The following is a 15,016-nucleotide window of genomic DNA, read 5'->3' on the forward strand; positions in this document are numbered from 1 at the left end:
GCCTCACACAGGAAGCGGCGCAGGTCCTAATCCAGGCACTTGTCATCTCCCGTCTGGATTACTGCAACTCGCTGTTGGCTGGGCTCCCTGCCTGTGCCATTAAACCCCTACAACTCATCCAGAACGCCGCAGCCCGTCTGGTGTTCAACCTTCCCAAGTTCTCTCACGTCACCCCGCTCCTCCGCTCTCTCCACTGGCTTCCAGTTGAAGCTCGCATCCGCTACAAGACCATGGTGCTTGCCTACGGAGCTGTGAGGGGAACGGCACCGCAGTACCTCCAGGCTCTGATCAGGCCCTACACCCAAGCAAGGGCACTGCGTTCATCCACCTCTGGCCTGCTCGCCTCCCTACCATTGAGGAAGTACAGTTCCCGCTCAGCCCAGTCAAAACTGTTCGCTGCTCTGGCCCCCAATGGTGGAACAAACTCCCTCACGACGCCAGGACAGCGGAGTCAATCACCACCTTCCGGAGACACCTGAAACCCCACCTCTTCAAGGAATCCCTAGGATAGGATAAGTAATCCTTCTCACCACCCCCCTTAATGATTTAGATGCACTATTGTAAAGTGGCTGTTCCACTGGATGTCAGAAGGTGAATTCACCAATTTGTAAGTCGCTCTGGATAAGAGCGTCTGCTAAATGACTTAAATGTAATGTAATGTAAATGTTTGCCCTGCTTTGCGATCAGGTAAGCAACTTCCGACGATGCTGTGAGGATCAGTTTGTTGATGGGTACAAAGCCGAGAACAAGGCAGAGTAGCCTTTTCATCGAATTCAGCGAGAGTTGAGTTCCTGTATTTTCCAAGAACACAACTGACTCCCATCACGTTCCGTTATACATGTGAATCCATATTGCACATATTCGTCTGACCACTTTCTTTATTTGCTCGACATAGTAAGTATGAAGGGATTAAAATAAATAAAGATATCACAAGACGTACCATCACGACAGTCACAAGTCGACTACTGTGCGCACCAAATTCCCTGCAGCACAGATAGGCCAAGCGATGTAGCGTGATCACCTGCAGCCAATGATGGCCAAGAGGGGCATGTCATCACAAATCATATGAGTCGGATGTGTTTCTTGACCTCCGCCGAACCCCTGAGACTGACTCACCGAACCCCTGGGGTTCGATCGAACCCTGGTTAAAAACCACTGTGCTAACCCCTTTGTTTTCACGCCTGGATTTAGATGGTGCAGGATATCAGATAATAGCTTCTTATGCTTTTGCCGAAAAGCATTTAAAAAATGTGACACATTGGCTGGATTCACAACGAGTGTAGCTTTTAATTGAGTATCTTACATGTGTGATTTAATGAAAGTTTGAATTTTATAGTATTTTATTTGAATCTGGCGCTCTGCATTTTCCCTGACAATTGGCCAGTTGAGACATTTGCGTCCCACCTATCCCTAACTAGTTTAGCCTCTCTGGCCCACCCGGGACGCAACCGCACCCCCTGCCAACAATAAATGCAAATGCACTACGCCAGATGCTAATAGCACTCGTTAAAACTCAAACGTTCATTAAAATTCACATGCAGGGTACTCAATTTAAGCTACACTCGTTGTGAATCTAGCCAACGAGTCAGATTTGTAAAATGCTTTTCGGCGAAAGCATGAGAAGCTATTATCTGATAGCAGGCAACACCCGGAAATACCAGAAGGGGACGTAAACAAAGGAATTAGCGTAGCCGGCGCTACACAAAATGCAGAAATAAAATATGAAACATTCATTACCTTTGACGAGATTCTTTGTTGGCACTCCTATATGTCCCATAAACATCACAATTGGGTATTTTTTTCGATTAAATCGGTCCTTGTGCACCCAAAATGTCCATTTATGAAGACCGTCAGATCCAGGAAAAACACATTTTATAAACGCAACGCTATTTTTTCAAATGAAAAAAGTTGCCTAGAAACTTTGACAAAACACTTCAAACTACTTCTGTAATCCAACGTTAGGTATTGTGATCTGTATTCAATAGGCACAAGTTTGGGAAACGTAGTCAACTTTTCCGGTTCCATTGTTTACATCTGTGGACTTGACAACGGGATGTGGCTATTACTCAGATGACCAACGATTTAGTTGAATCGAAATCACAACACTGGCGACATCGTGTGGAAGCTATAGGAACTGTATTCTCAGCCTTAAGTATTTTTCCTTCCAATAGACAATACATGGACTGGCGGATTGATTTTTTTGCCGTCGATTTAGTGACCAGGTTTTCTGGCGATTTTGACCACGGAACTCGTTCTGTTATAGTCACAGACACTATTGAACCAGTTCTAGAAACGTCAGAGTGTTTTCTATGTGCACATACTAATCATATGCATATACTATATTCCTGGCATGAGTAGCAGGACTTTGAAATGTTGCGCGATTTTTAACAGAATGTTGAAAAAAGTAGCCCGATCTCGAAGAGGTTTTTAAGGTTAAATACAATTTTTTTCAGGAAAATACTTTTTCTGTGGCAGTTAAGGTGTTAATGTGTTAATGTGTTGACAGAATAGTGTCCAGCTGTGTGTATGATTCAACCTTTTCTCTGTGCTTGCCTCGCCATAGACTGAACCTCTTGGTGTGAAGCGGGATCTCAACGCTAGAAACAGATTTCAAAGCATCCGCCATCATTTTCTTGACAATTGCTGTTCTTGCTGTGAACAGAATGAAAATCTGCAAGCCCTGTGGAGCAAAAGCAAAAACACAAAGACATTATCAAGTATTTTCACGAACACACAAGGACAAACAAAAGGTAGCATTTCCATAAAGACCAGCTCAATTTATTTGTTTACTAGGTGTCTAATTTTCATTAATGTCTGGATTCTGTGGTACAATAGTACACTAGTATTTCTAGATTCCATTTGAGTCATTTAGCAGACGCTCTTATCCAGAGTGACTTACAGTAGTGAGTGCATACGTTTACTACCTGAGTGGTGGTGAGAACACAGAAGGAGATGTTGAGTATGGTGTACATGGTCTGGTTCTGTGTAATGAGCAACAGATAGCCCAGGATCCAGGAGAGACCGAGCACCACAGCCAGAGAGAAGCTACTGAGGAACTTCTTCTTCATCGATGTGTGTCTTGTACTGGGAAACATAACCAACATACTTAGACTGCTGTAATAGACTGTTGTAATGCTGTGGTATAAGATCAGTATGCTACCATTGACTGAGTGATTTAGTGCACGGTGCTCATTCAATTGTATGATTTGATTTCTAATGACTGAATTAACAATGACAAAATAATAATACATTTTATTTATAACAGCTTTTCACTGAAATACAATTTTAAAAAATTAACAAGCTCATTAGTAGGCATTTAAATCAATTATGACTACAACGTTCTACTTTGTGTCCCCAAAATTCCCTCGTTAACGTTACCTGGTTAAATGTGGGTTGGTCTTGCATGTTGTAACTGTAAAATATACCAACACCACTGTGTTGAAGATAAGCATGAACACCACAGGGATCAGGAAACCCCAAAACATTGGCAGCTTGAAGTCAAAGTTCCCCTTTGGATCGAGGGCAGCAAGCCAGCAACTGACAGGTCAAATGAATGAGTTAGAGAGTGGGACAGTGACAAAACAGGACACCAGTGATTTGAATAACGTGGTATGAAGTAGACATGGTGGGTGGCATAAGTAAACAAGAAACCTTTGAACAAAACGGATCATCATTTTTTTTTAAGAATAAATATATTTACATTGCCTTTGGCCAATTATTAGCCAATTATTATTATTAGCATACGGACATTGATAGGGATAACCTTTAACATCATGAGTAATGTAAAAACTTTATAAAGCAATTGCCCCACTAATTTAAATTGAACATATTATAAAATAACCACAGAAGAGGAAGTAAATTGTAGTACAGCACAGCACTCAGGTGTAGTAGTATAGTACAGTAAATTATAGTATAGCATACTATAGTACAGTACAGCAGTAGTATACTACAGTATTGACTCACAATTCCTCCTGCCTGTAACCCAGTGGATCATCCACTCTGTAACTAATTCCTAAGGTGAGAGACACCACAACTGCAGGCAGTCCTAAAGGAGAGAATGTTGTTATTTCCTGGTAGATTTGCATGCAGCCATATACAGAGTATATATATACCACATATACATCCTCTAAAGACATTACATCACTATACAAGTTGCTTTTAAGTTCTATTTCAGGCTTATTAGAGCCTGAAAATATCACCTAACATTAGTTTTAGTTCAAGGAGCCCAGGTCTAATGCCAGCCGAAGCTTCTGAAACTACTAAATATTTTATGTTTCTCCATGCTGTCCTACCCCATCCGATGGCCACGGTATAGGCTGTGAAGTGTGATGGGCTGGTGGTCAGGCTGTTTCTGATCATCAGGAAGACATGCGTGGCGTACAGCGTGTTCCAGGTGAACGTCCCCAACAGGAAGTACTGCAGCAGGACTGCCACTGCAGTACAAGGCCCTCTGTCCCGCTCTGTGTGTGTGTCGGACGTGGGGAGAATGTTGTCCTTCTGTATTTCAGGTTTTCCCAGCTGTTTATGAGGGTTGTCCACTCCCAACATGAAGAGTAGGGTGAAGATCAGGAGACACATGCAGATGCTCACTAAGAGGACCGTTGGGTTGGTTTTGCGTGATTTTCTGGGGACAGGTGATAGACAACAATATGTTAGGGATGTTAGATGTGTAGCTATGGATGTGTTGGTTCATTAATAGTGGGTTTTATAATGGTTTCACCTATCAAGTCCTGTTGGATCAATGGGCTTCTTTACTCTATTGAGAAACACACAATATTTTTAATTGGTTCTGGAACCCTGTAGGATCTTACCGGGTCACCATCTGGAATGTTATTGTTAAACTCAACCCTATGATGGACATGGAGCATCCCAATATGGTGATCCAGTTTAGCTCATCAGCGTATTTATAATCCCTCCTGAATGACTGTAGAAAGAAAGAAAAAATACATTTCAACACAAAGTTTCTGTCACAGTCATACTGTATAAAGTCATCACCCTCAGGTGCCTGGATATGCTTCCGTAAACCATAGGTCAGCAGTTCTCACACGAGGGGTCACCTGATATGAAAATGAGAATTTCCAAAATCCTGCAAAAAAAGTTCTCAAAATCCCTGTGGTTAACCTTAATTTAACGTGGTTAACTTTAATTTAAAGGAAAATGATTTAAATTTTAAACATAAAATGAAACCAGAGTGCGCCTTAGATTGTGGCAGAAGGCCGCACTTGACCGCTGCACTTGAATCATTCCCAGTTAAGGTGACCAAATTTAAAATGCACAAATGCGAGACAACAGGAGGATTTATGGGACAGTGCAACCTACCCTGTACCTAACTTCAAAATAGGCCAATGCATCATCCCTGTCAATCATGAATGATAATTCTTCCTGTTTTGCCAATGAAATGTCCAAAATGCATCTGATTGCCAATTGTTTAATCTCAATCAGATTCATGAGAATATGCATTTAGATAATCTTGAGTTACTGTTTCATGCACAAATTAGAGCAAATGGTGTTAAACTACACTGCTCAAAAAAATAAAGGGAACACTTAAAAACACAATGTAACTCCAAGTCAATCACACTTCTGTGAAATCAAACTGTCCCCTTAGGAAGCAACACTGATTGACAATACATTTCACATGCTGTTATGCAAATGGAATAGACAACAGGTGGAAATTATAGACAATTAGCAAGACACCCCCAATAAAGGAGTGGTTCTGCAGGTGGTGACCACAGACCACTTCTCAGTTCCTATGCTTCCTGGCTGATGTTTTGGTCACTTTTGAATGCTGGCGGTGCTTTCACTCTAGTGGTAGCATGAGACGGAGTCTACAACCCACACAAGTGGCTCAGGTAGTGCAGCTCATCCAGGATGGCACATCAATGCGAGCTGTGGCAAGAAGGTTTGCTGTGTCTGTCAGCGTAGTGTCCAGAGCATGGAGGCGCTACCAGGAGACAGGCCAGTACATCAGGAGACGTGGAGGAGGCCGTAGGAGGGCAACAACCCAGCAGCAGGACCGCTACCTCCGCCTTTGTGCAAGGAGGAGCAGGAGGAGCACTGCCAGAGCCCTGCAAATTGACCTCCAGCAGGCCACAAATGTGCATGTGTCTGCTCAAACAGTCAGAAACAGACTCCATGAGGGTGGTATGAGGGCCTGACGTCCAAAGGGAATAAATATCCTGCCGTCTCCCTCCGAGCATTACAACTCATGTGAAGCTGTATTTAGTGCACTAGTCTGCATTAAAACCAAATAACGATCCAGGTTGGAAGTGACAGCAGAGATGAGGGGAGCATTGTAAATCACACCCCCTGATTTTGAGAAGATCCAAAGCAACATGCATCAAGTACAGTGGGGGGAAAAGGGATTTAGTCAGCTAACAATTGTGCAAGTTCTCCCACTTAAAAAGATGTGAGAGGCCTGTAATTTTCATCATAGGTACACTTCAACTATGACAGACAAAATTAGAAAAAATATCCAGAAAATCACATTGTAGGATTTTTTATGAATTTATTTGCAAATTATGGTGGAAAATAAGTATTTGGTCACCTACAAACAAGCAAGATTTCTGGCTCTCACAGACCTGTAACTTCTTCTTTGAGGCTCCTCTGTCCTACACTCGTTACCTGTATCAATGGCACCTGTCTGAACTTGTTATCAGTATAAAAGACACCTGTCCACATCCTCAAACAGTCACACTCCAAACTCCACTATGGTCAAGACCAAAGAGCTGTCAAAGGACACCAGAAACAAAATTGTAGACCTGCACCAGGCTGGGAAGACTGAATCTGCAATAGGTAAGCAGCTTGGTTTGAAGAAATCAACTGTGGGAGCAATTATTAGGAAATGGAAGACATACAAGACCACTGATAATCTCCCTCGATCTGGGGCTCCACGCAAGATCTCACCCCATGGGGTCAAAATGATCACAAGAACGGTGAGCAAAAATCCCAGAACCACACGGGGGGACATAGTGAATTACCTGCAGAGAGCTGGGACCAAAGTAACAAAGCCTACCATCAGAGCATTTGGATGATCCAGAAGAAGATTGGGAGAATATCATATGAAACCAAAATATAACTTTTTGGTAAAAACTCAATTCGTCATATTTGGAGGACAAAGAATGCTGAGTTGCATCCAAAGAACACCATACCTACTGTGAAGCATGGGGATGGAAACATCATGCTTTGGGGCTGTTTTTCTGCAAAGGGACCAGGGCGACTGATCCGTGTAAAGGAAAGAATGAATGGGGCCATGTATCGTGAGATTTTGAGTGTTAACCTCCTTCCATCAGCAAGGGCATTGAAGATGAAATGTGGCTGGGTCTTTCAGCATGACAATGATCCCAAACACACCGCCCGGGCAACGAAGGAGTGGCTTCATAAGAAGCATTTCAAGGTCCTGGAGTGGCCTAGCCAGTCTCCAGATCTCAACCCCATAGAAAATTTGGGAGGGAGTTGAAAGTCCGTGTTGCCCAGCAACAGCCCCAAAACATCACTGCTCTAGAGGAGATCTGCATGGAGGAATGGGCCAAAATACCAGCAACAGTGTGTGAAAACCTTATGAAGATGTATAGAAAACGTTTGACCTCTGTCATTGCCAACAAAGGGTATATAACAAAGTATTGAGAAACTTTTGTTATTGACCAAATACTTATTTTCCACCATAATTTGCAAATAAATTCATTAAAAATCCTACAATGTGATTTTCTGGATTTTTTTCCTCATTTTGTCTGTCATGGTTGAAGTGTACCTATGATGAAAATTACAGGCCTCTCTCATCTTTTTAAGTGGGAGAACTTGCACAATTAGTGGCTGACTAAATACTTTTTTGCCCCACTGTATGTCTCCTATATCAACATCTCATTAGTGGTGGTGAGATAAGAGATATTATGTCAGACAAATTTACAGTTGACTATCATAGTCACACATTAAAAGTATGTGATGGTGAATTGAGAAGACAATCAGAAACACTGTTAGAATGTTTTGTAACTGACTGTCATACCCCATCTTAATTACTACAAAAAAAGGAACATGGTTGGGGTCACGAGAATTATCACATATCAAAATTGGGTCATCGGCCAAAAAAGTTTGTGAACCCCTCCATAGGTCAGAGTGTGGTCAGTAAAAGGGAGATGAAGGCAGCTAGCTACTCACCATCAGCACAGCAAAGTTAGTGGTGTGATTACAGAAACATCGCAGGCCGTCTGCTGAGTGGTTGACTTTGGAGCAGCCAAAGGTGCTCCAGTCTTTCAACGTGTAGTTCCATGACACGCAGGCAAAGTCATAGAGGGAGGTGTTGGGAACAACCTGAGAAGTGAGAACAGACACAAACTCACTGTAAATCCTTCAGCAAAAGACATGCATTCACAGTATTCCTTATTTAAAAAATAATAATCATAAAGTAAATTGTGAAATACAACAGGTCATTAAGCACATGTGGGAAATAATTATTATAGATCATATTATATACAAGACAACATATGCTTCCTGGTTCACTATCAAAAACTTGCTTCCCTGTTCACTGGCCAAAATATAAGCGTCAATGGAAACTTCGAACAGGGTTGTCAAACTCGTTCCATGCAGGGCCTAGTGTCTGCTGGTTTTAGTCTTTTCCTTTCAATTAAGACAGACAATCAGATGAGGGGAGTTCCTTACTAAATAGTGACCTTAATTCATCAATCAAGTACAAGGGAGAAGCAAAACCCCACAGCAACTCAACCTTCCGTGGAATGAGTTTGACATATCTTAGTTTGACACTAAGATAATGGTTAACTTCCCATTACGTTTCCCAGAGAATTTGGACCGCTATGTGTTTATTGATTCTAAGACAAATCTTACTGTGGGCTTGAAGAGCATCTCAACATGTAACCCAGACACTTGTCCCAGGTTAGCAGAGATGACCCTTCTGCTGGTCCCTGGAGAAGCTCTGAATGCCCTGGACCTGAAGAACCGGTCGTTTTGGTATAGTACAAAACCAATGGAGTTGTTTGTGTTTTTACTATGTAAAACGGAGTCTAGTGAGGGAGAGAGAGGGAGAAAGAGAGAGGGGGGAGAGAGAGATTGTTTATCATATCAGGACTTCATATACATAGTAGCTTGACCTTGCCTAATAGGCTCATCTCATGTGACTCAACTTTATTGACGACCACAAAGAGCAGTTAAGTTCTCTCGGTGAAAGTGGTTTAAGGAAGGATACATTATGTTAGCATACCAACATTGACTCACCTGGTGTGAATTTGATAACAATCTGGACATCGGTAGAACCTCCTTTGTCAGCTATCAGTTCAGAGGTATTGGTGTTGAGATGAATTCTGTTGGCCACAAAATTACCAGATCTTCCTGGAGACGGAGATTAAACTGATTTAGCAATCGAAAGCAGAACAATATAGAGTTAATTCTGTACTTGTCTGTAGAACAACAGATACAATCCATACCAAACCTTATTGACCAACAGCAGAGGAGAAACATTTGAAAAATTAGAGGTTTTACACAGATATAAACTATCACTTTAAATGCCAGTGTGTAGGTTCACTAGCAGTCTCACTCACCAGTCAGAGCAGTAAACTGGATCCCTACTGTGTCACTTGGTACTTGGACAGACTGGACTGCCAGGTTGGGCTGAACTACCAAGGACACATTATTGTACTGGTCCAGGGAAAACTTCTCTAGGGTCTCTGTGAGGCTGGGAGAGAAACACAGAAAAACATTAGTTTACATGCACCCATACAGACACGCACTGAGGCACACGTACACACATAAACTCAAACATATGCAGAAATACACACCACCACGCATGCACGCTCACACACACACACAGACAAACACACTCCTTTACTTTTGGACAGCGTCTCTCTCCTGCGTACTCTCCTCACTTGCATTCAGCAGCTGACTGATGGTGGTTACAGCTGCCACTGCGATGTCCTGCAACATAATCAAAACCAGGGGATGACCCTCAGGTGTTCAAATCACTGCAGTAACAACCTCACGTTTCTCTCCAGAACATGTCATAGTCACGACTTGATTTCAAAACATGTTATACCTCTGTGATATTTGCAGACTGAAGCAGTGTGTTAGCTATCTGAGCTGCTGTGGTGATGTTGTCAGCTGACAGCTGCTCTGGTTGGGAGGTCAGGATCTGTGTACTGAAGGCTAACTGTAATAAATCACCTGAACTGCTGGAGATCTGAACAGGGAGAAACAAAGATTTTAGTATTGTTTGTCAACAGAACATTGTGGAAGTGAAGTTGCTATACCAACTGTGAGTACATTTCAATATTAAATTGTCACTATTAAATATGTGGATCAGTTGGTAGAGCAAGGCACTTGCAACACCAGGGTTGTGGGTTTCATTCCCATGGGGGACAAGTATGAAAATGTCGCTCTGGATAAGAGAGTCTGCTAAATTACAAAATGCCCCAAATACCGTAATGTGAAACAAATAAAAAATAATGTTTCTCATCACCTGTTAAGCAGAATAAAGGAACAGAATACATGATCTGAAGGTAAGAGCCAGTTTTTACTGATCTTCAAACTGGAAGATCCACTCCTCATAATGATGACCTAAGTAACGCAACATCGAGACTTGTCAAATTTCACGATCATAAAAAATATGCTTATTGACTTACATTTCCTTGAATGTCACCGAGGGAAAATTCACACTGCAGTTCATGAGGAGGACCAAACATTGGAGAGCCGGTGTCATTCAAACATCTTGCTGAGGCTCTTGATAAACCAGCTGGAGGAACCAAGATGAAACGATACTCAAGATTTTATGTTACCTCGTCCAACATTAATTAGGACTGTAACAGACGAATACATTTTTTCTCATTTTAGGTGAAAAAAAGTAATACCACTGGTTGTCTTCTCATCACACAACTCTTTTGAATAAGCAGACCAGCCAACCGTTGTTCTTGGGTAGGAGAAATGACCAATGATGGTGGAATTGCAGAAATTCCCTATAGAAGGAAAATCCATTTCAACATTGACCAAATGTATGACTGAACATGAAATATACATTCTGAATGAGAGATCCAAGGAAAAGTGATGTAGACTCAATGTGAGATCCAGGGTTAGGTATAGTATTGTAGTGGTGTGTACTGTGAATGTGAGATCCAGGGTTAGGTATAGTATTGTAGTGGTGTGTACTGTGAATGTGAGATCCAGGGTTAGGTATAGTAGTGTAGTGGTGTGTACTGTGAATGTGAGATCCAGGGTTAGGTATAGTATTGTAGTGGTGTGTACTGTGAATGTGAGATCCAGGGTTAGGTATAGTATTGTAGTGGTGGGTACTGTGAATGTGAGATCCAGGGTTAGGTATAGTATTGTAGTGGTGTGTACTGTGAATGTGAGATCCAGGGTTAGGTATAGTAGTGTAGTATTGTGGAGGAGTCTGAATGGTAGATCCAGGGTTAGGTATAGTAGTGTAGTATTGTGGAGAAGTCTGAATGGTAGATCCAGGGTAAGGTATAGTAGTGTAGTATTGTGGAGGAGTCTGAATGGTAGATCCAGGGTTAGGTATAGTAGTGTAGTATTGTGGAGGAGTCTGAATGGTAGATCCAGGGTTAGGTATAGTAGTGTAGTATTGTGGAGGAGTCTGAATGGTAGATCCAGGGTTAGGTATAGTAGTGTAGTATTGTGGAGGAGTCTGAATGGTAGATCCAGGGTTAGGTATAGTAGTGTAGTATTGTGGAGGAGTCTGAATGGTAGATCCAGGGTTAGGTATAGTAGTGTAGTATTGTGGAGGAGTCTGAATGGTAGATCCAGGGTTAGGTATAGTAGTGTAGTATTGTGGAGGAGTCTGAATGGTAGATCCAGGGTTAGGTATAGTAGTGTAGTATTGTGGAGGAGTCTGAATGGTAGATCTAGGGTTAGGTATAGTAGTGTAGTATTGTGGAGGAGTCTGAATGGTAGATCTAGGGTTAGGTATAGTGTAAGTGTGTGGATGTACCCTCTGAACAGGTGTCTCCGGTCCACTCATCCGGACAGATACAGACTCCACTCTGCAGCTCACCACTGTTGATACAGACCAGAGGAGGGGTTGTGGTGGTGGTGGTGGTGGTGGTAGTGATGGTGGTGGTGGTGGTAGTAGAGGTGGTGGTGGTGGTAAAGGTGTTTGGGAGACTGGTACTGGTGATAGGGATAGAGCTAGGGTAACCAGTAGTTGGAAGACTAGTAGTAATTAGGTATTCAGGAGTTAGAGTGTCAGTAGGTGTAAGGTCAGGGGTTATAAGGGAATCAGTAGTTCTTGGGTCAGGGGTTATAAGGGAATCAGTAGTTCTAGGTTCAGGGGTTATAGTGTAATCGGGAGATGTAGGGTCAGAGGTTATAGGGGAATCGGTAGATGTAGGGTTAGGGGTTATAGGGGAATCAGTAGTTCTAGGGTCAGGGGTTATAAGGGAATCAGTAGTTGTAGGGTCAGGGGTTATAGGGGAATCAGTAGGTGTAGGGTCAGGGGTTATGAGGGAATCAGTAGTTGCAGATTCAGGGGTTACAGTGGAATCAGAAGTTGCAGATTCAGGGGTTGGAGTGTCAGTAGCTGAAGGGTCATGGGTTATGAGGGAATCAGTAGTTGTAGGGTCAGGGGTTATAAGGGAATCAGTAGTTCTAGGTTCAGGGGTTATAGTGTAATCGGGAGATGTAGGGTCAGAGGTTATAGGGGAATCGGTAGATGTAGGGTTAGGGGTTATAGGGGAATCAGTAGTTCTAGGGTCAGGGGTTATAAGGGAATCAGTAGTTGTAGGGTCAGGGGTTATAGGGGAATCAGTAGGTGTAGGGTCAGGGGTTATGAGGGAATCAGTAGTTGCAGATTCAGGGGTTACAGTGGAATCAGAAGTTGCAGATTCAGGGGTTGGAGTGTCAGTAGCTGAAGGGTCATGGGTTATGAGGGAATCAGTAGTTGTAGGGTCAGGGGTTATAAGGGAATCTGTAGTTCTAGGGTCAGGGGTTATAAGGGAATCAGTAGTTGTAGGGTCAGTAGTTATAGGAGAATTAATAAGTGTAGGTTCAGGGGTTATAGTGGAATCAGTAGTTGCAGATTCAAGGGTTACAGTAGAATCAGTAGTTGCAGATTCAGGGGTTGGAGTGTCAGTAGCTGAAGGGTCAGGGGTTATGAGGGAATCAGTAGTTGTAGGGTCAGTAGTTATAGGAGAATTAATAAGTGTAGGTTCAGGGGTTATAGTGGAATCAGTAGTTGCAGATTCAAGGGTTACAGTAGAATCAGTAGTTGCAGATTCAGGGGTTGGAGTGTCAGTAGCTGAAGGGTCAGGGGTTATAGGGTCATCAGTAGTTGGGATAGTTATTTCAATGGTGGTTGGAATGGCAGAGGATGTGATGAGATCCCCCTGTTGAAAAGATACTTTAAAAAAGAGCATTAACTCAGTAAACCACATTAACAAGGATACATAGTGTCAGTTCCTATAATCATAGCAGATGATCCATGCTGTTCCAGTTTCATTGTCTGCATCAGGGTAGAAATGTTTTCTACTGTAGTTTATGAGAGAAAGAAATCTTTATCACTGCCAATAAATGGTTGATAGCAAAGGCTACTCTGTTATCAACTGTATCTGAGACCTGACAGTAGTCTATTCACCGTCAATAGTGTCTTCATAAAAGAATGTCTGAAACAATGTCTTCATAGACACTAATGTATTCTTCACAGCAAACAGACAAAGCATTGATCAATCATAAACCAAACTGTAAATACAGTAAATTCACATATTGGTAATAATCAATTGATAAGTTAAATGAATCATACATTTTTGCACATTTGAAGTGAAAGCAAATTTCCTACACAATTCTCAATCATACAAGAAACTTAACAACATCATCATACACTGAGTATACCAAACATTAGGAACACACTCCCCAACAGACACACACACTTCTGCCCTCAGAACAGCCTCAATTTGTCAGGGCATGGACTCTACAAGGTGTTGAAAGCATTCGACAGGGATGCTGGCCCATGTTGACTCCAATGCTTCCCACAGTCGTGTCAAGTTGGCTGGATGTTCTTTGGGTGGTGGACCATTCTTGATACTAACCCTGGATCTCACATTCACAGTCTGAATGGTAGATCCAGGATTAGGTATAGTAGTGTAGTATTGTGGAGGAGTCTGAATGGTCGACCCAGGGTTAGGTATAGTAGTGTAGTATTGTGGAGGAATCTGAATGGTAGATCCAGGGTTAGGTATAGTAGTGTAGTATTGTGGAGGAGTCTGAATGGTAGATCCAAGGTTAGGTATAGTAGTGTAGTATTGTGGAGGAGTCTGAATGGTAGATCCAGGGTTAGGTATAGTAGTGTAGTATTGTGGAGGAGTCTGAATGGTAGATCCAGGGTTAGGTATAGTAGTGTAGTATTGTGGAGGAGTCTGAATGGTAGATCCAGGGTTAGGTATAGTAGTGTAGTATTGTGGAGGAGTCTGAATGGTAGATCCAGGGTTAGGTATAGTAGTGTAGTATTGTGGAGGAGTCTGAATGGTAGATCCAGGATTAGGTATAGTAGTGTAGTATTGTGGAGGAGTCTGAATGGTAGATCCAGGGTTAGGTATAGTAGTGTAGTATTGTGGAGGAGTCTGAATGGTAGATCCAGGGTTAGGTATAGTAGTGTAGTATTGTGGAGGAGTCTGAATGGTAGATCCAGGGTTAGGTATAGTAGTGTAGTATTGTGGAGGAGTCTGAATGGTAGATCCAGGGTTAGGTATAGTAGTGTAGTATTGTGGAGGAGTCTGAATGGTAGATCCAGGGTTAGGTATAGTAGTGTAGTATTGTGGAGGAGTCTGAGCTTTCACCTGGAATCACCTGGCCAGTTTATGTCATGGAAAGAGCAGGTGTTCTTAATGTTTTGTAGAGTCAGTGTATGTCTGAACATCTTAAATCACCCTGAATGAATCAAATATATAGCAAGTCTTACCTGTAGCAAAGACAACCATAATCCATAGCTCCTTCATCTCTGCTGTTACCAGTCTTCCAGTGTCAGCAGACTGCACATTATTAGACCGTCTGTGGGTCTTATGCTGTGCTG

General features: G+C 42.3%; 1 protein-coding gene across 2 annotated transcripts; it reads right to left on the reverse strand.

Annotated features, from left to right (window-relative positions):
- Positions 1-419: 419 nt before the first annotated feature.
- On the reverse strand, positions 420-15,016 carry LOC135543300 (adhesion G-protein coupled receptor G7-like). 2 transcript variants are annotated; one of them, XM_064970474.1, is made up of 16 exons: positions 14,906-15,016; positions 11,945-13,337; positions 10,848-10,952; positions 10,623-10,732; positions 10,037-10,180; positions 9,833-9,918; positions 9,546-9,679; positions 9,223-9,336; positions 8,836-9,011; positions 8,152-8,304; positions 4,812-4,924; positions 4,293-4,624; positions 3,964-4,045; positions 3,379-3,537; positions 2,925-3,084; positions 420-2,680 (listed from the first exon to the last, which is right to left on the reverse strand). In XM_064970474.1, the coding sequence occupies exons 4-16, from the start codon at positions 10,680-10,682 to the stop codon at positions 2,492-2,494; spliced, it is 1,902 nt and encodes a 633-aa protein (XP_064826546.1). In that variant the 5' UTR covers positions 10,683-10,732; positions 10,848-10,952; positions 11,945-13,337; positions 14,906-15,016; the 3' UTR covers positions 420-2,491. The 2 variants fall into 2 exon arrangements, with proteins under 2 accessions (XP_064826546.1, XP_064826545.1); XM_064970473.1 differs by having other exon boundaries at positions 11,945-13,351.

This window comes from Oncorhynchus masou, chromosome 7, assembly GCF_036934945.1.
Source record: "Oncorhynchus masou masou isolate Uvic2021 chromosome 7, UVic_Omas_1.1, whole genome shotgun sequence".
Taxonomy (NCBI): domain Eukaryota; kingdom Metazoa; phylum Chordata; class Actinopteri; order Salmoniformes; family Salmonidae; genus Oncorhynchus; species Oncorhynchus masou.

Bases quoted from the DNA above. Each gene is read 5' to 3' on its own strand.
- LOC135543300 (XM_064970473.1), bottom strand. From the start codon at position 14,942: ATGAAGGAGCTATGGATTATGGTTGTCTTTGCTACAG. The intron at 9,919-10,036 runs GTATAACATGTT...ATTATGTTGCAG, and splicing joins AGTCTGCAAATATCACAGAG to GACATCGCAGTGGCAGCTGT. The intron at 9,337-9,545 runs GTGAGTGAGACT...CTCCGTCTCCAG, and splicing joins CCAGTTTACTGCTCTGACTG to GAAGATCTGGTAATTTTGTG.